The sequence below is a fragment of the Lithobates pipiens genome, unplaced genomic scaffold (assembly GCF_037356315.1).
Source record: "Lithobates pipiens isolate NorthernLeopardFrog02 unplaced genomic scaffold, aLitPip1_a1.2 Scaffold_8, whole genome shotgun sequence".
Lineage (NCBI taxonomy): Eukaryota > Metazoa > Chordata > Amphibia > Anura > Ranidae > Lithobates > Lithobates pipiens.
Window position 1 is genome coordinate 146,666,413 of NW_027507903.1, and position 25,753 is coordinate 146,692,165.

The window sequence follows — 25,753 nt, forward strand, 5'->3', positions numbered from 1 at the left end:
TACCAAGGTGTGCAGATGAAGATCCTTATTTTGCTATGACTAGAACACCTGTGACATGATTTGGCTGAAACACCACCTAGAGCAGGGTTTCTCAACCAGGGTTCCATGGAACCCAAAGGATCCTCCAGAGGTTGCTAGAGGTTTCTTGACCAATGAGAAATTTCTGTCTGTCAGATAAATTCCCAGTGACACCATTGATTTCTTTAGCTGTAAGAGGGTAATTCTTTCCAATGACCACAAGTGTAAGGAGTATTCTTCCCACTGACCATCGCACTAATGTATCATGAATTGTAATTCATTATTATTTTAGCAGGAGTTTCCTGAAAGTGGAAAGTTATTTAAAGGGTTCTTCTGTGCTGAAAAACTTGAGAAAGACCTGAGCTAGAGAAATGATTTCAAGAAGCCAAATATAAATTGTTTTTGAAAACTACAACTTATCTAATTAGTTGTTACAATTAAGTAAGGCAAACTAACTTGTTCATTTTTGTTAACATCTGACTTTTAATACAACAATATTTTGATTTTACAGGGTCTAAAGGGAGAAAAGGTAAGGAAAAACTAGAATTTTGTGATTAGTTGAAATGCATACATTTATAACAATGGATTAAAAAACCTTTCTGTATTATCATGCCACCACAAATGTTTTAAGATTTTTTAATTCTGAAGTTTCTGTGGACTTGTATTTCTGAGATGAATTCTGCACGGGTTACTTACATTCATTGTGAATCAAAGATATATGTGTGTGGGCCACTCAGGCTGTATGGGAATGAAGTCCTGTGAGTGCTAGCTGGGAAGTGAAATGAGTTGGGTGCATGGCCTGGTACAGATCCAAGCTGAGACTGCCATTTACTATCATACAGCAGGTCTTGAATTGATGTACGGCTTTCGGGACACCCAGTTACTCTCTACCATTACCTATATTCATATTAGTTGTTATAAAACCTTTATACTTCTATATTTTCTTTCTGCAGGGAGAAACAGGACCCCCAGGACAATCTGTGAGTTTAATGCTTATGTAAAATTAAATTTTTTTGGTTAAAAAATGGATATACTATATGATCAAGGACATACCTACAGCCACATCAGAGCACATGACTGCTATGGGATCTGTTTTAACAATCAATTTAGTTTTTTTCTTAACAACTGTCTGTTCTTAACAACCAATTAACAAACAGTAGTACACAATTCTGCTCTAGAAATATAAAAGAGAAATCAAATCAAAACTGAGTTAGAATTTAATTTTAGAATTATGTTTTTTTTTTTAACATTGAAATGTATCTAAAATCAAATAATTTTTTTATAAGATAAACAAGGCTTAGACTCTCTGTTATATTTAACCCCCCCTGACGGTATTCCCGAGTCTGACTCGGGGTGGATTTTTCATACCAAAAGCGGTATCCCCGAGCCAGACTCGGGACTGCATCGCTGGATCCAGGAGGAGGTTTACTTACCTTCTCCCTCGGATCCAGCGTTGTCTCCCCGCTGTACGAGCGAGCCGTGTCTCGCTCGATGCATTACATCGCCGATCTCCGTGCCCTGCGAGCGTTGCGATGCACGGGCACGGAGATCGGCGCCAAATTCAAAAAGTGAAACAAACAGTAAACATACAGTATAATGTAATCTTACAGATTACATTGCTGTATGTAAATATTTCACATCCCCGTTGTCCCTAGTGGTCTGCCCAGTGTCCTGCATGCAGTTTTATATAATAAAAACTGTTCTTTATGCCTGGAAACTGGAGATTGCCCATAGCAACCAAAACTGTCACTGTACATCAAAAATGATTTTAGACCAGCTAGAAAACAGCGATAATAAATTAGAATCACTCGCAGAATTGAGCGATAGCGATTTGTGGGGAGATCCGTCATCAAATACTGAAAAGTAATGACAGCGACAATTCTGCAACTGAGCAAATTTCAGTGTTTTTGATTTGATTACATTATTGAATAATTTTTATTATTGTTATATTATTATTTGGTACAATTATTTATAATTATTTATTATATTATAATTTATGATTTAATTTTTCAAACTTTATCATACCCGGGATGTCTGCTAGACTCTGGTTTGGACAGATTTAAGAGAGTTATTCCTAAGAATTGCAGGACTACAATATAAAACGCCAAATTTTCATGCAAAATAATGGTACCGCTTTTAGCACCTAAAATCCGAAATAATCGTACCGCCAGGGAGGTTAATTGTTGTCTGTGCTCATTCCTGGTGAGCTTCCCCCTCTCTATCTGTCATGTGAATTATTGTCAACAGGACTGAAAGTTAAGAAAAAATTTGATAGATGATAGATCTTTCAATGTTTTGGTGAGAGAGAGATCTTGTGTTACCTCCTGTAACGTCTTAGTACATTTTTTTGATATTCATATGGCATTTGTCTTTTAATTGTTCTTATGAATTAGGATTATTGATTGAATATTTAAATTTTGTGAGTAAACTTTGATATTAGTTGCAGGTGCAGTAATTTGTTGCAGGGTTGCTTATATGCTTGCTATTTTTGGTTGGACCTCTATGATAAAGCCCAGTGTGGGTAAAACATGTCAAAGGGGTGTGACTGATGTGTGGGGATTTGAGCTGAAGCCTGTCTTTCATTGATTTCACACCGGAGTTGAATACAGTATGTGGCCACTTGCATGCTACAGTATCTTGTATTATATTGTATCTTAGAGCAAGATGTGCTCTGTCTCTGCCAGCACCTAATCCAGTCGCACCGGTGGCAAAGCGGTTTGTCTTCTTGGCACCAAGTCTCGGTTCTATCTATCACACAGCTTACTACAGTTCGGTCTCTATTGTGAGGCATCTCCTGTAAGCTACTAATCACTACGTGTACTCATAACTCAGCCGGTACTCTGCTTCATGTTCTCTGTCAGCTCATTCACACATCTACTGCCTGATTCAGATCTAGCCGCGTCAGCGGAATCCTCAGCATGACACTACCATTTGTCACACAGCTTTCGCAGCCCGGTCTCCATTGTGAGGCACCTGCCACAAGCCACCATTCATTACTCAGTCCATCTGTTCGTACATACTCTCAATCTTAGATGGTATTCAACTCAATTTTAACTACAGGATTCGCAACTTCAGCCAATGCTGGCTGCTTCACCTTGTGTCATGGGCCACAGAGTGCATCCTAAGGTTACATGAAACGTCAAGCAGCACAACACTTCGTGGCTAGGCCAAGTGGATGTCTGGTGACTGGGGATTTACCTTTCCTCACACCAAATCCCTCTTTGACTGCCTTCTTGGTGCATGGATTTACGTCAGGGTTTCACACCGGCTTCATCGCACCACCCCACTAGACCCACAAGTGCAGGAATCTCTTCTCAGCTGCCGGGGGCATGGCTGTCCAAAGTGGGCATGCCAGATGTGTCTTAATTACTGCCCATTGAGCCATCTCTCTGGTGGCGGCATGGCATCAATTGGAAGATACAAGACCCCGGTCAAGTTCTCAGGCTGGATCCAACAGCTATAGCAGATTGACAATGTAGAATGAATTCCTCACAAACTGGAACAGCATATCCATGTTTATTCCACTAACACTAGCTTTGTCACCTCAGGTAGTCACAGATGACACAGCCTCCCCAACATTATATATTTTTTCTAACATCCTAGAGAATAAAATGGGGGTTGTTGCAATACTTTGTCACACTGTATTTGCGCAGAGGTCTTACAAGCGCAATTTTTTTGTATTAAAAAATAAGACAACAGTAAAGTTAGCACAATTTTTTTTTATATTGTGAAAGATAATGTTATGCTGAGTAAATTGATACCCAACATGTCACGCTTCAAAATTGCGCCTGCTCGTGGAATGGCGACAAACTTACCCTTAAAAATCTCCATAGGCGACATTTAAAAAATTCTACAGGTGCATGTTTTGAGTTACAGAGAAGATCTATCGCTAGAATTATTGTTCTTGCTCTACTGATCTTGACGATACCTCACATGTGTGGTTTGAACACCGTCTTTAGATGTGGCACTGCTCAGATATGCATTCGCTTCTGCACGTGAGCTTGGCGGGGCACGTTTAAAATTATTCTTTTTTTATTATTTATTTTACCTTTAATTTCTTATTTTTACACTATTCTTTTAAAAAAAAATATCTGTCCTGGTTGAAGGGCTTCGGCCATAAATAAGAAGGCCAGTATGGTGGCCTGAATTTATGGGAGGAGCCCGGGGGGTATTTAAGGAGACCACTCACCTGTGGTCATTGTCGGGTCTGGTGCGTGATACCCTCTCATTCCCCTTTTTCAGGGCACTTCTCAGCACATTTCTCTCCAAAGTCATCCATTACTTATCTTGGGTATGCCCCCTTTTTGGTATACCGGCCAGCAGACCAGGGCACATTTCAGGTCTATGTTATGTTGGGAGTCTTGTGGCACGTTTATGTGGTTCATATCTGTCCCGGTTGAAGAGCTTTGACCACATATATATATATATGCAATATATATATATATATATTATATATATATATATATATATATATATATATATATATATATATATATACATACACACACACACACACACACAATGCCTTGAAAAAGTATTTATACCCCTTGAAATTTTCTACATTTTGTCATGTTACGACCAAAAACATAAATGTATTTTATTGGTATTTTATGTGATTGACTAAAACAAAGTGGCACATAATTGTGAAGTGGAAGGAATATGTAAAATGCTTTTCACATTGTAGCGTGCATTTGTATTCAACTCCCTTTACTCTGATACCCCTACCTTAAATCTAGTGGAACCGATTGCCTTCAGAAATCACCTAATTAGTAAATAGAGTCCACCTGTGTGTAATTTAGTCTCAGTATAAATACAGCTGTTCTGTGAAGCCCTCAGAGATTTGTTAGAGAACCTTAGTGAACAAACAGCATCATGAAGGCCAAGTAACACATCAGACAGGTCCGAAATAAAGTTGTGGAGAAGTTTAAAGCGGGGTTAGGTTATAAAAACAAATCCTAAGCTTTGAAAATCTCACAGAGCACTGTTCAATCCATTATCCAAAAATGGAAAGAGTATGGCTCATCTGCAAACCTACCAAGACATGAACATCCACCTAAACTGACAGGCAAGGAGAGCATTAATCAGAGAAGCAGCCAAGAGGCCCATGGTAACTCTGGAGGAGCTGCAGAAATCCACAGCTCAGGTGGGAGAATCTGTCCACATAACAACTATTAGTCATGTACTCCACAAATATGGCCTTTATGGAAGTGTGGCAAGAAAAAAGCCATTGCTTCAATTTGCTAGAAGCCATATGGAAGACAGAGCAAACATGTGGAAGAAGGTTCTCTGGTTAGAAGAGACCAAATTGAACTTTTTGGCCTTAAAGCAAAAAGCTATGTGTGGTGGAAAACTAACACTTCACATCACCCTGAACGCACCATTCCCACCGTGAAACATGGTGGTGTCAGCATTATGTTATGGGGATACTTTTCTTCAGCAAGGGCAGGGTTAGAGTTGATGGGAAGATGGATAGAGCAAAATATAGGGAAATCTTAGAAGAAAACTTGTTATGCCACGTACACACGACCAGACTTTCCAGCAGAAAAGGTCAGACGGAATAATTTAATGAAATATTCCAATCGTGTGTGGGCTTCATCTGACTTTTTAAAAAAAAAATTCTGACGGACCTAGAAATAGAACATGTTTAAAAAGTTTAAAATCTTTCCGATGGAATCAATTCCTATCGGGAAAACCGTTTGTCTGTGTGCTATTCCGACGGACCAAAAACATTGCAAGGGCAGCTATTGGCTACCGGCTATTGAACTTCCTTTTCTAGTCCCTTTGTACGCCATCGTGTTCTAAATGAACAGACTTTGGTGTGATCGTGTGTAGGCAAGTCCGTTTCAGCCAAACTCCATCGGAAAGACTGCCAGAGTTTATTCTGACGGAAAGTCCGGTCGTGTGTACGCGGCATTAGAGTCTGCAAAAGACTTGAGACTGGGGGGATGTTCATCTTCCAGCAGGACAATGACCCTAAGCATACAGCCAGAGCTACAATGGAATGGTTTAGATCCAAGCATATTCATGTGTTACAATGGCCCAGTCAAAGTCCAGACCTAAATCCAATTGAGAATCTCTGGCAAGACGTGAAAATTGCTGTTCACAGATGCTTTCCATCCAACCTGACAGAGCTTGAGCTATTTTGCAAATAAGAATGGGCAAACATTTCACTTTCTAGATGTGCAAAGCTGGTAGAGACATACCCAAAAAGATTAGAAAGAACTGTATTTGCAGTGAAAGGTTCTACAAAGTATTGATTCAGGGAGGCTGAATACAAATACATGACATACTTTTCAGATATTGTTTTGTAAATAATTTTGAAAACCATTTATCATTTTCCTTCCACTTCACAATTATGTGCCACTTTGTGTTGGTCAATCACATAAAATCCCAATAAAATTATTTTTGGCTGTAACATGACAATATGAATACTTTTTCAAGGCACTATATATATATATATATATATATATATATATATATATATATATATATATATATATATATATATATACACAGGGCTTTTTCAGCAGGAATGTGGGGGAACAGTTCTGGTACCTCTTCACTGAGTATACGTAATGGCAAGAGGTGCTGGGATTGTGATGGAGAGTCTATTGATGCTGGCTGTAGGGAAATCTGTTGTTGCTGGCAGGGGTCTATTCTTGCTGAAGTGGATATATTGTTACTGCTGGTATTTTGTTGCTCAAGCTTCATTGTTGCAGAGGGGGTCTATTGTTGCTGAGGGTGTCTATTGTTGCTGGGTGGATTTATTATTACTGTGGGATATTTTGTTGCTCACAGTCTATTGTTGCAGCAGGGATCTATTGTTGCTTGGGGAATCTAATGTTGTTGGGGGATCTATTGTTGCTGATAATGAACTGTTGTTGATGGGGGGGGGGTGTCTATTGTTACTTGCTGCAGGAGATCTATTTTACTCCTTTCCTATTATCATTAACTAATTCCATACAAATTATTAATTTTCTGTATTGAGATCCTCAAGTATTATGGCCCATGATAGTAATACTAGATAGCAATACTAGTTACAAAAGGAGACCACTGGGAAACTTAGCAGGTATTGACTGGGTTTGGGAGCAAGCCATGGGCAGTCACTGCAGTTACTGTGGGACTGACCTGGAAGGGCATCAATTGCAGAGTCTCAGTTTCAGTTGGCAGGAGTTAAGCAGGAGATGAGTGACATCACAGCACAGAGCTTTATATCACTCCAAACTTGTCTGTTTGGCAATGTGTTCAGCTGCTGCATTGCTGCCTATTGTCAATGTTGCTAATCAACACTCTGGACCTGGGTATACTGGGGTGGGAGAGGTTCCTTCGCTTCACTGGTGAAAAGGTTTTCCCCGGGACAGGAAGGACAGGAAATCTCTAACAGCAACACAGACAAAAGTAAAATGTTTTTTCTTTTATACATTTTAAATATTTCTACCATTATCAAGTAAAAAGACTGGAGAATAGTCGAATGCCTGAATGGGCAAAATGTGTTCTGAACTTGTGTTCAGGCTGAACTTCTTGCTCATCCCTAGTATTAGAGATGAGAAGGCAAAGCAGTGTTTGTACCCAAAATCAGGGGAGCAGCCTAGAGTTGCAACATTAGTCCCTTCATAGATGAAGTCAGGAGAAGTGAAAAAAGGACAAACATCCTCAAAAAGGATACCGAAACAGCCACCACATGTAAGGACTGTTAAGATGCAATATATACAAATATTCATCTTTGATTTGTATGAGCTTTAAAGTAAAACTAAAGGCAACATTTTTTTTTGGCTTTGGATAGAGTGGAGAGGGATTAGAACCCCGGTAATTTTTTACTGCTGTCTGTTCCCCCTGTTTAGTAGACTCACCCTCTCTATTTGTCCTGTTTACCATTATCATTATTATTATTATTATTGAAATTTAAAGTAAAGCCCCATACACACACTATCAGATTTTCTGCTCGTTTTTGTCTTCAGATTTACCAAAACCATGTAGTGAGGTCAAACCTTAGGAGTTTCAATTTGTATGCAATCAGGCAGGCCCTTGCACTACGTGGTTTTGGTAAATCTGAAGACAAAAATCAGCAGAAAATCGGATAATGTGTATGGGGCTTTAAATAAAATCACAAATTTTAGGTTGTCCCCAGATAGAATAGAATAGAGGGGAAATCTTCCAATCGGGACACTGGTTCATTTCCTCTCACTTCGTTTGGCTATGGGACAAGACGTGAAAGGAAATCTCCGAAATGGGACACAGATGTCAAAACATTTTTTGACAGGGGTTATAACCCTCACTTGATCTATCCAAAATAAAAATAAAAATGTCTATAGTACTACTTTAATGTGGTTACAAGCAACCTCTAACACTTTACTAGTTACCGTAAATAAACATTTCCTGTTGTTTTCCCCTTTTGACTATGGAAATATCTGTTTATTAGTGCTTACCAAAAACCAGGTCATACAGTTGTTGATGTGCAGTATCTTGGTTAGACAATTACAGACTGTAGTTATACTATTCAAAATCAGAATTACATTCTATAAGCAGTAAGATATATTTTTTACATTTTATTTATTAGTCTCTCAACTCAGCTTTGTAAATGATTACTCAGTTCAAGTCTGGTTGTGAATAGGAACACAAGCACATTCAAAAAAATAGCATTTTAGTTTACTGTGTGTTTGAAAGTAACGGTTTATATCTTTTCTATGTTCATTCTGGCTTATCCTCTGATATGAATTTAGCCTTTTTTCAAATTGCATAAAAAATATAGACAGTTTTATTGACTATGCAAATACAAAATACAATTCCTTTCTTTTATACAATATTCTATCTTTATTAGACATTCACAGGTTTACAGACAGGCGGCTTTGATCTCCTTAACATAAACTCCAAAGGAGAGAAAGGAGAACGGGTAAGAAGAAAACCTTTTGTATGACATTTAGAAAAAAATATTATTACCCACATTGCTATACTAATATAAATAATACATACTGTGCATCACATTATTTGTATGAGGTGACAAGTACAGATTTTGAGGGCCCATTCTGGTGAATTAATTTAGGAACAATACACTTAAGTGTATGTTTATTAAACTGAGAAGTTTTCTCTCAGTTCAGTTCTTGCCAGTTCCCAGAGGAAACCTCTCTGCAGCCTGTTTATGAAGTTGAGAACTTCTGTTCTCAGAAGGAGAACAGAGGAGACATGTTTCCTCTGAAAATGGTTGAGATCCAAGTAGAAGGGGTGGGCTGCCTGTAATCTCGTGAGCTATTGTGAGATTACAGTGCAGCAGAGTTTTAAAAAGTGAAACCAAAGATAAAAAGAACATGTAATTACATGCACTGTGTGTAGATAATAATATATACAGTATATATAGATAGCTATATAGATAGATATGGATAGATAGATAGATAGATAGATAGATAGATAGATAGATAGATAGATAGATAGATAGATAGATAGATAGATAGATTTAGATATATCTATATATATCTATATATATACTGTATGGAGAGAGAGAAGATAGAATACATATAGACTTCCGTAAATTATATTTTTTGTATAAATATAATATATATACTGTATATATGTATAAGTATATGCATACTTTCTTTCTCTTTTGCTAATCACACCAGCTTCTCTCCCAGATTCTTCACCTCTGAGCTGGAGAATCTGGGACGGAGATAGAGATTCAGTGTAATTGCCAGTGAGATCTTCATATCTCACTTTCGTAAACTGGCCAATGACAGAATGGTCGTGTACTGTGATGAAAAGCCATGTTTCGGCTCCTCATCTCAGATACATAAACTGGTATACACGGGAGCTCAGCCGTAATCCTGCGGATGACGGTTTTTCTCTGTTTCATAAACAGACACCTTAGGGGTCTATTCATGATTTTTTTTCACACAAGAAACTATCAAAACCTACATGTTAGGATGCATGTGAAATATAAATTGTGGTACGACAATTACAATCAAATTGTCTTCTTTTAATGTTTTTTGTGAAATACCTATTTTAAGTCTGTATTAAAGTACAATTATATCATTTTACCATATGGTCTGAAATTTTACCATACGGTCTGAAATTTTTACTTGACATCTCAAAAGCTACACCCCTGATTAAGGGATTTAGCAGAAAACATGTTTTTTTTGGAGATGTGGTGCTAATGGTCACTCTCTGCACCACAAAGCTTGGTTATATTTGGTTTATATGCACGGACAGCTCAGGGTTGGCTTGGAATATCTTTATAAACTACAGCAAGGGGTGCATTATTCTCAGTATTATAAGCTGTGTGCTCAAATTGATTCTGGCTCAAATATAAGTTTCTTTGTTTAAATTGTAATGTCATTTATATGTGTTCATAATACTTAAGAGACCTGCATTATAAGTACAAGCAGACTTTTTATGTATTTATGTATTTTATGTATCTATTTTATTGTTCTCTTGGTTCTGCAGGTACTAAAATAGAAAAATACCATCTCAAAATAAAATTGTCACTGCCCTCTCTGACAATTATACAATAAATAACACCTTTATAATCACTATTTTCAATCAGTTAAATAGGAAAAACAGTTTTTTTTTAAATTGTAATATAAAATCTATCAAATCGAATTACCATTACAGTGTATATATACTAAAGTTAAACTTTCCCATCATTTGATTGTGTAGTACCAGACTGTCATGCAATCATTTGTTCTAGTTATTTAGTCTAGTCTACTGTGGGCTTGGCAACAGTGGTAATAGTTAATGTTTCTTAATGGTCTTATCTTTTATGTTTCCTAAGTTTAAGCCTTATTTTATCACCGTTTTACACATGTTGACAGAACTATTTTAGCTTTCTCTGACTTACCTTTTCTCACTATTGCCTTGGTATATTTGTATTGTTTGTGTTGAGTTCAAGAGAGCTTTATATATGATTTTACTTTTATGTTCACACATTTTCTTTTATCATAATAATTAAGGAACGAATGTCTACGGTTCCTTGCTTTGCAGCATGTTTTTTTCACATATATGCTAAATTTCAAAGGGCTCTGCTCAAGCTTGCCTGCATACAGTTTTTAAAGGTTCCCTAGAAATCATTTACAGTAAAGGGGTTTGCAAAAGACCTACCAGACAAGCAATGAGATAGAGAAATGTGTTAATGGCTAATTAATGGATTAGAAATGTTCCCTTAACATGAATGGTTGTTGGAACCAAAGAGAGGGTTGCTGTTTGATGAATATTTTATATATAAACTGTTTAAACTGAAATACATCATGAATTTATGGAAACCACATTGCAGAATCTTTGAAACAGCACTTCATTTTCACTGGCATGTATAAAAACATGTACACGTACTTCCATGTTAGTTCTAAATTAATATTATGTCTTACTTGTCTACTCCTCTATCTCCCTTGAATATAGGGCTGGCTCTTAGATATTTATGTGAAAGATATTGCTAAGGAAGATTGACAATGGGGCACAGAAACTGTAATTTAGTGGCTACAGTCATCTACATTTGTTCTACAAGTGATCATTTGAGAAAATGTTCATCATTATAATTGCAGAAATTGTCTAACAACAGTAACATGTATGTTTGATGTTCCTTTTTATTTATTATATGCCATATTTTAACAGTATAAAATCTTTTTAGGGTTTGCCTGGGCAAGATGGTGTTCCTGGCCTTCCAGGACGCCCTGGTCGAACAGGTCCCCCAGGTCCTCCCGGCCTAATGGTAAATGATAAGCTCTTTTTTTTTTTTTTTTTTTAGATCATTCACCCTATGCATACATACAGATCTAATTTAGACACAATCGGGTTGATTTACTAAAATAAGAGAGTGAAAAATCTGGTGCAGCTCTGCATAAAAACTAATCAGCTTCCAGGTTGTTTTTTTTTGTCAAAGCTGAATTGAACAAGTTGAAGTTAGAAGCTGCTTGGCTACTATGCACAGCTGCACCAGATTTTTCACTTTACAATTTTAGTAAATCAATCCCAATGCATTTTCCTTAAAGCTAAACTCTGAACATTCTGTCAGCACACATTAGTGATTCATACACCTCCACTTTACCAAACAGCGCAGCCAGGAAGTGGAGAGATGTCACACTAGTAAGTCATTAATTCTGATCTCTTATCTTGTAAGTATGATCCCTCTCATTTTGTGTACATGCAGCACACCTGATTAGCACCTAATGCCGTCTTCTCTCCCAGTCTGAGTGCTGCTGTACAGGGGGTGATAAGAAGCTGATATCAACACAGATTTAAATACTTTTTATAGTTGTATGTAAAAAAAAAAAAAAAACGTTCTAAAGTCACAGCATACACTTTCATATGATATCATCAACATTTTAACCCCCCTGGCGGTATTCCCGAGTCTGGCTCGGGGTGGAATTTTCATACCAAAATCGGTAACCCTGAGCCAGACTCGGGACTGCATCGCTGGATCCAGGAGGAGGTTTACTTACCTTCTCCCTTGGATCCAGCGTTGTCTCCCCGCTGTACGAGCGAGCCGTGTCTCGCTCGATTCATCACATCGCCGATCTCCGTTCTCTGCGAGTGTTGCGACGCACAGGGACGGAGATCGGCGCCAAATTCAAAAAGTGAAACAAACAGTAAACATACAATATAATGTAATCTTACAGATTACATTGCTGTATGTAATAATTTCACATCCCCGTTGTCCCTAGTGGTCTGCCCAGTGTCCTGCATGCAGTTTTATATAATAAAAACTGTTCTTTATGCCTGGAAACTGGAGATTGTCTATAGCAACCAAAACTGTCCTTTTACATCAAAAATGGTTTTAGACCAGCTAGAAAACAGCGATAATAAATTGGAATCACTCGCAGAATTGAGGGATAGCGATTTGTGGGGAGATCCGTCATCAAATTCTGAAAAGTAATGACAGTGACAATTCTGCAACTGAGCAAATTTCAGTGTTTTTGATTTGATTACATTATTGAATAATTTTTATTATTGTTATATTATTATTTGGTACAATTATTTATAATTATTTATTATATTATAATTTATGATTTCATTTTTCAAACTTTATCATACCCGGGATGTCTGCTAGACTCTGGTTTGGACAGATTTAAGAGAGTTATTGCTAAGAATTACAGGACTACAAAATAAAACGCCAAATTTTCATGCAAAATAATGGTACCGCTTTTAGCACATAAAATCCTAAATAATCGTACCGCCAGGGAGGTTAATAGAAATACAGATGAAAGGCATTTTTGACAATCCAATATAAGCTTACGTGAAAACTTTTCTATGTTGTGAATGTTGCCTGTCTGCTGGCCAGTAGAAATCTCTTTCCACAACTTCCTAGATTCCCTACATGTTTACAACTTCTCCTCTGCTTTTCTTTGGTTTACTTTTGATTTCTAAGGACTAAATCTCCCATTGTACCTTGTTGCCTGCAAGCAGTGACGATGTCAGATGTGCTGTGTTTTCTGTACTGGTTGTGCCCCTGAAACTACTTCAGCACCTCCTGTAGTTCAGACAGCAGGTTCTATGAATGTGTGACACAGCAGTGCATATTCACAAGGCATAATGGTTGATTTGCTTAAATTGAAGAGTATAAAATCTGGTGCAGCTCTTCATAGAAATCGATCAGCTTTCTGTTTTTTTCTTTTTTTTGTGTCAAACTTAATTGAACAAGCTGAAGGTTGAAGCTGTGACGTTGCACAGCTGCATCAGATTTTGCACTTTCCAGTTTTAGAAAATCCAACCCACAGTGAATGTGTGTGTCACTGCATTCAATGAAGTAGGATTTTTCAAACTTCAAGATTATTTAGATTAGTAGGAGTAAGATAAAAATTGACATTCAATGTAGAAATTAATATATCATTTTACATTTTGACTATTGCTACCCTTTAATTATTTGTAAATAGATAAGCAACTATATTAAATTGTTTCTTCATATGTGCATGCAATTCAGCTTTAGGCTGGGTTCACACTGCTGCGGGGGGAGATCCGGATGTGATTCGCACAGCAAATCACATCCGATCTCCGTAGCACTGCGAGTTCAGCCATACAGATAGTATGGCTGAACTCGCAGCTGTCCCGCAGCAAACTCGCACAGGACCCTTTTTTGGGTCCGCAACGGAATCGGATCGCATGGGGGTTCACACCATGCGATCCGATTCCTGTGCGAGTCGGCAGATCGCACTGCGATATGCCGACGGATCTGGGGGTGTCATTAACATATCATTGACACTCCCAGCCGTCCGCATAGGGCAGTGTGAACTGCCGGCGGGAGGTGAGCGATGCGGGAAAACGCCGCGGATTCGCGGCGTTCCCGCATCGCAATAGTGTGAACCTAGCCTTAAGGAGAATCAATTAAAAGACTATTTGCTTTAAAATCCAGTTTCCATGGCACTGAACCTTTTTGATTTATTTATTTTTTCTTGCCATTTTCCCAACTGCTTTTTCCTGATATAACTGGGTGATGCACCACTGAGTTGATGGTGCTTTGCTGATCTGTGGAGGCATAATCCTTTCCTCACCTGACATGACATGCTTGAAGCTGCATCATATTTTTAGCATTGCTCTATAATGATAAAGTAGGAGCATTTACATTATGTGTTTTACTGATAGCCTATATTTACTTGTTGCATACTATATATGTATATGGTAAAAATTACATATTAAATTATGATTTAACTATTGTGACAACCCTGTGTGAAACATAAATTATGACTGTAATACATAGATGATATATTTACTGAATATATGTTGAATTACAGGGTCATAAGGGCTTTCAAGGTGACAGGGTAAGAAACTGTACTTTTAAATATTTATGCTTGATATTTTGTGTAAATGTTTAAAGCATTACTAAACCCACAACAGTAAAATGAGGCTGTATATGCAGTAAAGCATGCTTGGTATACTCACTGTGGAACCTAAGGGGTTAATCCTCTGCATTGTGTAAACAGGCTGTAAACAGGCTGTAAACAGGCTGTATGATCCTGCCTTCTCTGATTCTACTCCCTTCTTTTGCTGTCCCCAATCCATCTGCTAATCATATAGAGCCTTGTACTCACTCTGTTCATGCTCAGTTTGGTGTGTATTGCTAGAGAGTTTCTTTTTGTTTGGGGGGGGGGGGGTGCATGTGATCAGCACAGTGCCAATCAACATTGTCCAGCCAGAAGGTCAGGGGTCATACAGCCTCATAAGACAGTTAGAGGAGAAAACTCCCCCTACACGTTTTAACCAGTGCTCGGCCAGACACTGATAGAATTCATAAGACTGCTATATACTGCTGATGAGAAAAGGTATTTAGCAGTTTATATTTACTAAAATAATTGCATTCATATTTTCTATGTACTGTGGGAGACCAGATATAGTGAATGCATGGTCCTGGGTTTAGTAACACTCATGAGACTTGAAATGATGTTTTTTGGGGATATATTTTGGGATATATTTTTGGGATATATTGAACTTACAATGGTCACACTTTATTACCTAAAACATTCTTTCCTTATGTGACTCTTTTTATCTTTCTTTTTATTCTCTTCTCACCAATACTGTAAACCCATCTGAATAGACTGCAGAGATGTACAAGTGGGATCTCACAACTGCTGCTAAAGCTATATAAACCTGCTCTTGTGTTGTTCTTCAGGCTGCAGTCCTGAATAGATGCTAGCTATAGTCAGGGCCGTCTTTAAGGCAGGGCAAAAGGGGCAGCTGCCCTGGGCCCTGTCATTGTTGTGGGGCCCAAAGCAGCTGCCTCATACTTGCCAACTATCCCAGTTTACATTCCCTTGTCCCTTGGGGTTTAGTCCTGTGCTGTGTCCTGATATCTCAGTGTGAGTGCTTCTACTAATGCTGCCCAGCTCTGCCCTATTGTTGTGTACAGATGACTCACCTGCAGACTCTGTGTTTACATGTAAATAACCGGAACTCATATGTAAATAGCAGTGACATGCACATGTAAATAGCTGAGGCCAACGGCATTGATGTGTAAAAAAGGCAGCATTCATATGTATATCAGGCCTCCCTGCAGTGAGGAGATGATGTGCTGTAACCTATAGCAACCAGTGAGCAGTATTACTGTACAGTAATCTCTAGCAGCCAATCAACAAGCAGAATCCATGTGCTGTAACCTCTAGCAACTAATCGGTGAGCCTTAAGGAGTGCTGTAACCTCTAGCAACTAGTCAGTAAGCAGTAATGATATGCTGTAACCTCTGGCAACTAATCGCAATCGCTGCCTGATCTGATACAGTAAACTGATTTTATGTCTAGCTGCTATTTATTGTATGTCTCAGAGAAGGGGGAGAGCGAAATTGCATGGGGGGCCCTAAGAAAATTTTTGCCCAGGGCCCAATCAATATTAAAGACAGCCCTGGCTATAGTCCTCACTGTACTAATAACATTAGGTTGCATAATTACATTGATTTCTTGTAGTTCCATATAAAGTATAACTAATTACCTGGGTACTACCTGAGCTTATATGACATTAATCCTGCTATATGAACAATTATTTATGTGTGTGTGTGTTTGGAAAAAAAAATATTGCATATCTGTATACTGTGTGTACTTTTTAGCATATTCTTATGTTAATGTTATAATATTAATTATAGTTTTGTGTATTTTAGGGACTTCAAGGGTATCCAGGACCATCTGGGCCAAAAGGAGACAGAGTAAGCATTTTGGAAAAAGGAAACTTGGGGTTACAAGATATTTGTACTTTTTTTTTATTAAACAGTCCATTTCTCTACAAACAGTGAATTGTCCATTTTATCTTGTGCATAGATAAGGGTGAAAGCCTTGAAAAGTGCCAGTAGTGCTGCCGTCTAATTGAACACAACCATATCTTTCACCACTTATCTTATTTACTGCAACATCACATTGTTACATTACTTCTGTGATGTTTCATATTTGACATACTGGCATTTCAGTGCAGAGCACCACTAGCATGGATGCACATCCCACAGCAGTCAAAATACACATCTTTCTGTCTTCCCTCCTGACTCTTCTACTTGGGAGCACCATAGAAGGTGGACAACTTCTATGTATACTAAATCCTCAGACTCTCTATCACCGAGCCAGGATGACAAGACTCGGAGCTGAGGGTCAGGGAACAAAGTGCTTTCATTAGTACAGTAAACGTGGTGTTGAATTATTCACTTTAAGGTCATCACAGAGAACAAGCAGGCACTCTTTAGGTCTGGATAAAAGGAGGTTTAATCTACAAATACGAAAAGGCTTCTTTACATTAAGAGCTGTGAAAATGTGCAATAGATTCCCTTAAGAGCTGGTTCTGTCCAGCTCAGGAGATTGCTTTATAAAAGGCCTGCATTATTATGTCCGAATTTTGTCCCCCGCTGGAGCAAATTGGATCATGCTTTGCTGTTTTTTTTTTGCTTTCCTCTGGATCAACTATGGGTATGGGAATGTATACTGTATATAGGATTGTAAAAATGTTTTCCCTTTTATTGGTTGAACTGGATGGACTTTTTTCAACCAGGCTAACTATGTAATTGTAGAAAAAGGTCTGGGGTAGACAAAGTGACCCCAGCTAATCCTCAAATGATCTGTGCCACCTTGCCTGGGAATTCAGCCATGCATAGGGTCCTTTAGATCAACTCTGTATAGGTGTACATCTTGGCAGCTCTAGGGAGCCTTTTCCAATACCTTGGACTCTCCTGGGCCCCACCCAAAGCTGGCATTTATATGGGCACTCATTCTACCCACTACATAACATGAGGAGGGATTTTTCCAAACTTATAAACACCTGCTTTTAACTTTCCCATGCCATAATGGCAAGCTAACTGCACCTGCCTGCAAGCGTTATAGTACCCCTAGAGATTAGATTACAGTCCCCTTCATCTTTACAGAAAATCCACCACCCCACCATCTGGTTGTAGTGTATGAGAACAGATAATCTTGTAGGTTAGGAAATCAGCCTTAATAAATTTTCACCCTGTAAGAGGAAAGTTGCGCCAACAGAGTGTACAACAGACACTTATTTTCTTTCTAATTTCTTCCATAACATCAAACATGTGTTTTTGTACCTGGCATCCAAACCTGTTTCCTGAGGACAGTCGGATTTTGCATACAAGATTTCCCTATAGATTTTGGGTGGGTTTACAGTATAGCTACCATATTTCTAAGATCAGATGTTAATTCCCTTAACAGAAACAGATTCATTCTTTGTGACTGCATAGCTTTAACAGCACTGGCTTAGGTTGAACCCATATGATCTGATCATTGGGGAAATATGTAAAATTTTTGGGACTATAATAACATATACAATGAGTGTGCACTTCTAGCCGAAACTGTTTTCTTTAGTTTTTGAAAGAGTGTGAATTAGAACCCATCAGGTATTTACTGCTATTTGGGACTCTTTTAGAGAAAATTTCATCACTTCCTGTCACAACTATTTCTGCACACAGAAGCTGAGGGAACATTTGTAAAACGGACACAAACAGCAACACAAAATTTGACAAGGGTTTTAGACTTCCCCTACTTAAATAAATATTTTTTATTTATTTCTGTGTTGCTATTTTCCCTCACTTTCTGCTGTCTGGTGAGACTGTAAAACTGGTGAACAGTGGGACACAGTGGGACAGTGACATAGCTTTGGATATCATTGAAAAACAACAGGGGTTCTAATGCTTTCTAACACTATCCAAAGGGAATAAAAAACGTTTTAACTGGGCATACACTTTAATGTCCCATTTAACATACTGTATTCTATACTATACCATAGCTCACTCGGGGTTCTTTTTAGATATTATAAAATCTGTTCACTATAAAGTATTTTAAGCTAACCATGAATGCTAAATTTATAAAAAGTGGAGTTAACATGACTGGACTAAAACTGACTTATTGAGTATCAAAAGGTTTACATGTATTTGTTCCTCTTGCATAGGGAGAGCCAGGCTATGTCCTTGGGGGAGTTGACGGACTGGCTGGTATTGGTGGTATTCCTGGATCACCCGTAAGTGTTTGCATAACAAAGTACAAAATAGAATGAATTATGTGAACAACCTACATATAAATAAAATGCCATATTGTTACCCTAAAATCAATTTATTCCTTACTGATTGTACTACCCTTATTACTCTAGGGTGCAAAGGGTTATACTGGTGCTCCTGGCCTTCCCGGTCCTCCTGGCGTTCCAGGATTTCCAGGTCCCCAAGGTCCTCCAGGACTTTCTATCAAGGTTTGTGTAAAATATATATGTTTTTGTACTGCACTAACTGTTATTTAAGCAGAATGATAATTCCGAATCATCCAATAATTTCTTGTATCTTTCTATTACCTCCAGCAACAAGAATTACTCACCATAGTCCCTGCTTCATACCCAGCTTGATAACTCATATCCCTGGGTTAAATTGAGTTATCTCAATATGTTTCCCATTCTGTTCCATTTTTTAAATGAAGAGGCAAATTAATTGCTATGGCAATTGTGTTGACTTGGCCAACCCAGTACACCATCATCATCCTTGAGAGACATAATAAATACATATATAATAGGTATATATTGCTTTATCGCTCCTGCATCTTTACAAAATGGACACAACAGCTTTCAACTAAATACATGTTTTTAATAACCACAGAAAATATAAATCCACTTTGCGTGCATAAAAAGACTTTGCTAGCCCAAATATTGCCATATAAATCAAGTAGTGACATCACTATTGTGCTGTACATAGGGAGTAGAGAAGCAGTGACTTATCTCCACGTTACTTACTCTCAAATGTTAATTGGAAGCTATGATAAAGTCTTTCAAAAATTAATAAATAAAGAGTAATAAAAGAGCTAACATATTTACATTTTTTGGTATTGGTCAATATGCTGCTTTATATATAATAATATATATAATAATTTAGTGAATAGATAAGACTATAAATGGAAAGATATTTTAGATGCAAAAGAATGCCTTCTATTTGTATGTGTTTAACAAACTGAATTTTACACAATATGATTCATATAAATTGTTGGTGCCAATGTTTTCAATTAGGAGTTATGGATTAAATTTAAAAGTAGCATGGTTTAGGACCGAATGTATGACAATTTTCTATTACCGTGTTGCTTTATAGGCCTTGTGTTTAAGTTTCTATGTAAGCTATTTACAAGACTCTTGTAAAAGTTAAAATGTTGGTCTTGCTGTAGGAGAGAGCATATTGATAGATTTTCCTTTAGCTACAGATGAGTGGTGCTTATTTGAAGTATTGCAGACTGATGTCTAGTGCGCATTATTAAAACCAAACTATTAATGGGTATTTGTGTACTTTTTGGCATTTTTAGTAAATTTTCTAGAAAACACAGTTTAATTTCTTCGCTACAGTTACTCTAAGTTTAGACAGAATCGTATTTTCTTTTGTATTTATCTGGCTCATATCACATTCTTTCAGGGTGAACCAGGTGAAACAGGCACTCAAGTGAGTATGTTTAGTCCTTCTATTTTCTTGCAATCATAATTATGTGTATTCCAACTTTTCCCTTTTTTTCATCATTAGTTTTATAGAAGGTGACAGATACAGATATTAATCAGATATCTGTTATAAGCTCAAAATACTGTTTTTTTCAGGGCCCCCGTGGAAAGATTGGATCAAAGGGAGATAAAGGAGATCAGGGAGAGTCTGTAAGTAATTCTTAATTTAAAGTATGTAGTATTATTTAGAGCATGATCAAACATCATTAGTATATCTTTTTAGATAAATATGACATAAATGGTATGTGAAAAGGGCCAACACCAAGAAGAAATGGGTGACTGGGCATTATCCAGAGCTAAACACCTGATTATCATTGTCAGATATGACTGGTAGGGATACCTTTTTCATTATTAATGATCCATCATGTATTTTTCTAATGCTAGAGACACACAAGCTATGCGTTGGAAGCTGTTGTCTGACTTTGGTATAATAGAATGTGGGAAACTCCTATTCTCAGTGTGAATTACAGTCCTATTGCTTCTTATTCCCAAATATAAACATCATGATTAAAAATGAATAAAGCACCACTAGAGAATAACAATCACAACACATATGGAAAAAGAAGACAAGGAAATCCACACAGCACTGGGACATTCTTAGCCCTTGTACACACGGTCGGAGATTCCGAGGGAATGTGTCCTATCGGACCACTTTGTCAGATATTCCGACTGTGTGTGGTCTCCATCGGACTGTTTCTGTCGGAATATCCGACGGACCAACTTTTCCAACTTGCAGGTAAAATTTTCTGACAAAATGCTCCGATCGGACATACTCCGATCATGTGTAGCCTGCTCCGACGGACAAAGTGCCACGCATGCTCAGATCAAATTCCTAGACCAAAGCTATTGGCTACTAGCCTGAACGTAGTCCCGTCGTAACAAAATAACGTCATCACGTTATGTACAATTGGATTTTCCGACAACCTTGTCCGACCGTGTGTATGCAACATCACTTCCGGACCTCTTCCAGAATGAATCCGTCAGAATTACTCCGACGGATTTGGTTGTTGGAATCTCCGACCGTGTGTACAAGGGCTTAGAGTAGTTGCGCTGCAAAATAAATGGGTGTGGTTTTGTCTAAAGGTTGTACTCATGCAGACTGACCACAGAGAAAGTATATTACTTTTTGAACTAGAATTGTGGCAGTCTGGCAACATTTAAGGGGATGGATCTTTTGGTTTCATACAGTTTTGTTTTTATCTCTGGTAGCTCTATTGGTATATTACCCCAGTACCTACCATTTGAAATTATTTAGCAATATCACATGGTTTCTGTTTACCATGTACTTTGTTACAAGTGTAGTTCATGTATTTAAAACAATGCATTTCCTGTCAAGAAAAGAAAGTGTTACTGGTTAGATTTATAGCATAATGTGTGTATTGCTGTGATCTGGTCATTTCCACCTTTGTAGTGTTAATTTAATACCGTACCCCATTAATACATGGCATAGGGGCATCTCTGGTAAATCAACACATCTCAGAAAGTAATATTCTTAGGTAACCAGAAGGATCTGAAATTTGCATTGATCCATGATATATTTACATTTCTGTGGTGAATGTTAAGTTTGGTAAACACATCTGGAAAACGGAAAATTTATATCAAATACTTACCGTAATTTTCCTTTCCTGATGGACTCCATGGCAGCCTACGTATGGGTTAATCCCGCCTCTCATACCTCATAGGACCCCACTCCCATAAATCTTTGCTTCTGAACAGAGACTGTGTTCCGTAACTTAGCCTACTCCAGCAAATGGGAGGGAACTCCTTCTGCCATGGAGTCCATCAGGAAAGGAAAATTACGGTAAGTATTTGATATACATTTTCCTTTTTCCTGACAGACTCCATGGCAGCCTACGTATGGGAAATAACTAGCCATACACACCCGGGTGGGAAATTGCTGGTTAACAGAAAAAAAGGTTTAATTGGCACCGTCAACAGATAAGACATGTAAACCAAAATTAACCGAAGATAAAGAAGCCGGCTCAACACAATAATGTGTCATAAAGGTATTAATTGATGACCATGAGGCCGCTTTACAGATTACTTCTGGAGAAACATGACGAGCAGCCGCCCATGATGTTGAAACGCTCCTGGTAGAATGAGCTGTCACCGCCTCTGGAGGAGCCAAACCCTTAGCTTTATAAGCCCCTTGAATAGCCTGAACAATCCAAGCTGCAATGGTTCTCGAAGAAGCACCCGATCCCTTATTCTTTCCATGGAAGTAAACAAAGAGATGGTCAGAAGTCCGAAAAGGAGCTGTGGATCCTAAGTACTGTTTTAGAACGTCTCCAACATCTAAAGGATGAATGTTAGAATCTCCGGAAGTCCGAAAAGTAGGAAGAACAATTTCCTGGTTCTCATGAAATACAGATGTGACCTTAGGATTTGACCCTAACATGGGAACCAAGACCACACGATCCGGAAAGAACGTCAGAAAGGGTTCTTTGCAACCCAGAGAGCTGATCTCGGAGACCCTCTTGGCCGATGTTATAGCCACCAGGAAGGCAGCTTTGAGAGAAAGAGCCTTGATAGATGATTGAACCATATGCTCAGGCCTTTCCTCTGAAAAGGAATCCAGGACAAAAGGAAGATCCCATTTGGAGAATCTTGTTTTTTTCTGGGGTCTGAGTCTTATTGCTCCCCTGAAAAACTGTCTGACAACACGGTGTTTGGCCCAGGAAACGCCAGTGAATGCAGAAATTGCCGAAATTTGAACTCGTAAGGAACTCACTGATAGTGACAGGTCTAGTCCCGTCTGTAGGAAACCCAAAATGTCTTGAATCTTCGGATCACTACAGGAACTGCCAACGGAAGAAATATAGTCAGCAAACTTCGCCCAGATTCTTTGATAGACTTTATTAGTACCTGGCCTTCTAGCATTCAGTAGAGTAGCGATAGCAGTACTTGGACATCCTGATGCTTCCAACCTTCCCCTTTCAAGAACCAGACCATCAGATGAAGATGGGCCGGGCATGGGTGAAGAGATGTTACCTGTAGCAGGAGATCTGCCCTGGAAGGGAGAGGAACTGGATCCCGAAAACTCAGCTGCATTAGGAGCGGAAACCACGGCCTGTTGGGCCAAAATGGAGCAACTGTCACCACCTTGACTTTCTCCCACCTGAGTCTTGAAAGGAATCGCAGGATGACCGGAACTGGGGGAAAGGCATAAGCCGTGCGAAACCTCCACTGATCCGTCAGTGCATCCATACCGAAGGCCTGAGGACAACAACACCTCGTATAATATTTCTCCAGCTTGAAATTGCACGGGGAGGCAAACAGGTCCACTTCTGGCAGGATCCCCAGAGACAGAATCCATGTGAATATCTCGGGATGGAGAGACCACTCGTTGTTGTCCAGGGAGAACCTTGATAGGAAGTCCGCCTGGACATTCTGAATTCCGGGGAGATAAACCGCCGTCAGATTTGACAAGTTCATCTGAGCCCAAGACATGATCGGGCTTACTTCCTTCAGCAGAGAGAGACTGCGGGTGCCTCCTTGTCTCTTGATATAAGACACTGCTGTCGTGTTGTCCATCCTTAGGAGAACCGAGGTCCCCGAAATCAGGTGAGAAAAGGCTTGAAGAGCACGGAGAGCAGCACGAAGCTCTAGAACATTGGATACTACCTCTTGGGCTGGAAATTCTCATACGCCCTGGGCTATTTCTGACAGACACAGGGCACCCCAGCCCTTGTTGCTGGCGTCCGTCGTTACTGTGATCCAAGAGACGGGAGCTATGGAATGGCAATTGAGGAGGTTCTTTCGTTGGAGCCACCAGAAGAGACTCTCCCGCATGGAGGGGGTTATCCTGACCAGATGGTCTCGAGACCCCTGGTCCCATTGTAGAAGAAAAACCCTTCTGAAAGGGACGCATCCTCCATTGTGCCCACTTTATCATGGGGGCTGTGGATACCATAGTGCCAATTATCTTGAGGCACTGCGAGGCTCTGAGAAGAGGAGAATGCAATGCAGGCCGAATCCTGTCTCGGATCACTGGAATTTTCTCCACCGGAAGGGAGATGGTACTTTCGACCGTGTTGAACTGGGCTCTGAGAAAAATCAAAGACTGAGTTGGGTCCAGATGACTTTTTTCCTGGTTCAACAGCCAACCGAATTCCGTGAGTGTCGAGATGACTTGAGTTCGATGTAACAGTGGCTGTTCTCTGTCTTGGGAAAGCAACAGTAGATCGTCTAGGTAATGGTGTAATCGAATACCTTTGATCCTGATTAGTGCTACCACAGCCAGTAAGAGCTTCGAAAACACTCGAGGCGATGTTGTAAGCCCGAACGGGAGACATACAAATTGAAGATGTAATTCGCCCACTGCGAACCGAAGGTACCTCTAAAAACTCTTTTGCGATCGGAACATGGAAATAAGCATCCTTCAAGTCTATGGAAATCAACCAGTCGCCTGGTTGTATTGACTGACGTATTGTTAGTAATGTCTCCATCTTGAATTTTTCCTTCTTGATGAAGGAGTTCAGATGCGTCAGGTCGATGACTGGTCTCCAGGAGCCATTCTTTTTGAGGACCATAAAAAGGGGGGAGTAGACCCCCTGAAATCTCTCCTTGGTTGGGACCGGAATGGCAGCGCCATGGGGCAACAGGGAATCTGTGTAAGACAGGAGTACCCTTCTTTTTTCTTCCACAAGTGGTAGGATTGTAGGAACAAACTGATAAATGGGCTGACTGATGAACACCCAGGAATGACCTGAGGAGACCGTCTTGACAGTCCAATAGTCTTGAATCGAAGCTGCCCAGACGTGCCGAAAATGGAGTAGCCGAGCCCCTACTTGCTCCGTCTGGGCAGGCCCCACATCAAAAGGACTTAGAAGCCTCTCTACCCCCTGATGTAGTTGACTTAGAGGATTTTTGGCCTGAAGACTGAGTTCTTCTCCAGTTCTTCCTAAATTCCCGACCAGGCCTGTAACGGCGAGCCTCTCTAGCACGCTCTTGTTCTTGTCTGGGCTGAACTTTCCTCTGACTCAAGAGGCGATGATCCTGGGGTAAGAACCCTGATTTACCCCCAGTAGCACGGGTAATGGCAGAATCAAGTTTATTCCCGAAGAGGGAGGGCCCCTCAAAGGGAATCTTACACCATGCCTGTTTAGAGGCAGGATCTGCAACCCACGGACGAAGCCACGAAGTGCGCTTCGCAGTAACTGAGGAGAGCATGACACGTGCCACTAGGCGGATAATATCAAGGGATGCTTCCCCCAAAAAGACTGATGCTAACTTCAGTTCATGTACTGGTGAACTCCGGATAAGTTCTTCCGAAACGCTTCCCAAAGCCACACCAACATCATCCGTCCAAGACTCCATGGCTTTAGAT

The 25,753-nt window shown here is 39.3% G+C and overlaps 1 protein-coding gene across 1 annotated transcript in view; it reads left to right on the forward strand.

Moving 5' to 3' along the window:
• Window positions 1-25,753, forward strand: part of LOC143960916 (uncharacterized) — a 614,677-nt gene that overhangs the window by 202,896 nt on the left and 386,028 nt on the right. Inside the window, exons 28-37 of the mRNA XM_077469935.1 lie at window positions 530-547; window positions 972-998; window positions 8,837-8,908; window positions 11,627-11,707; window positions 14,724-14,750; window positions 16,577-16,621; window positions 18,856-18,924; window positions 19,054-19,149; window positions 20,345-20,371; window positions 20,521-20,574. Of these exons, the coding sequence (XP_077326061.1) occupies window positions 530-547; window positions 972-998; window positions 8,837-8,908; window positions 11,627-11,707; window positions 14,724-14,750; window positions 16,577-16,621; window positions 18,856-18,924; window positions 19,054-19,149; window positions 20,345-20,371; window positions 20,521-20,574 (516 nt within the window). The remainder of the gene's footprint in view (window positions 1-529; window positions 548-971; window positions 999-8,836; window positions 8,909-11,626; window positions 11,708-14,723; window positions 14,751-16,576; window positions 16,622-18,855; window positions 18,925-19,053; window positions 19,150-20,344; window positions 20,372-20,520; window positions 20,575-25,753) is intronic.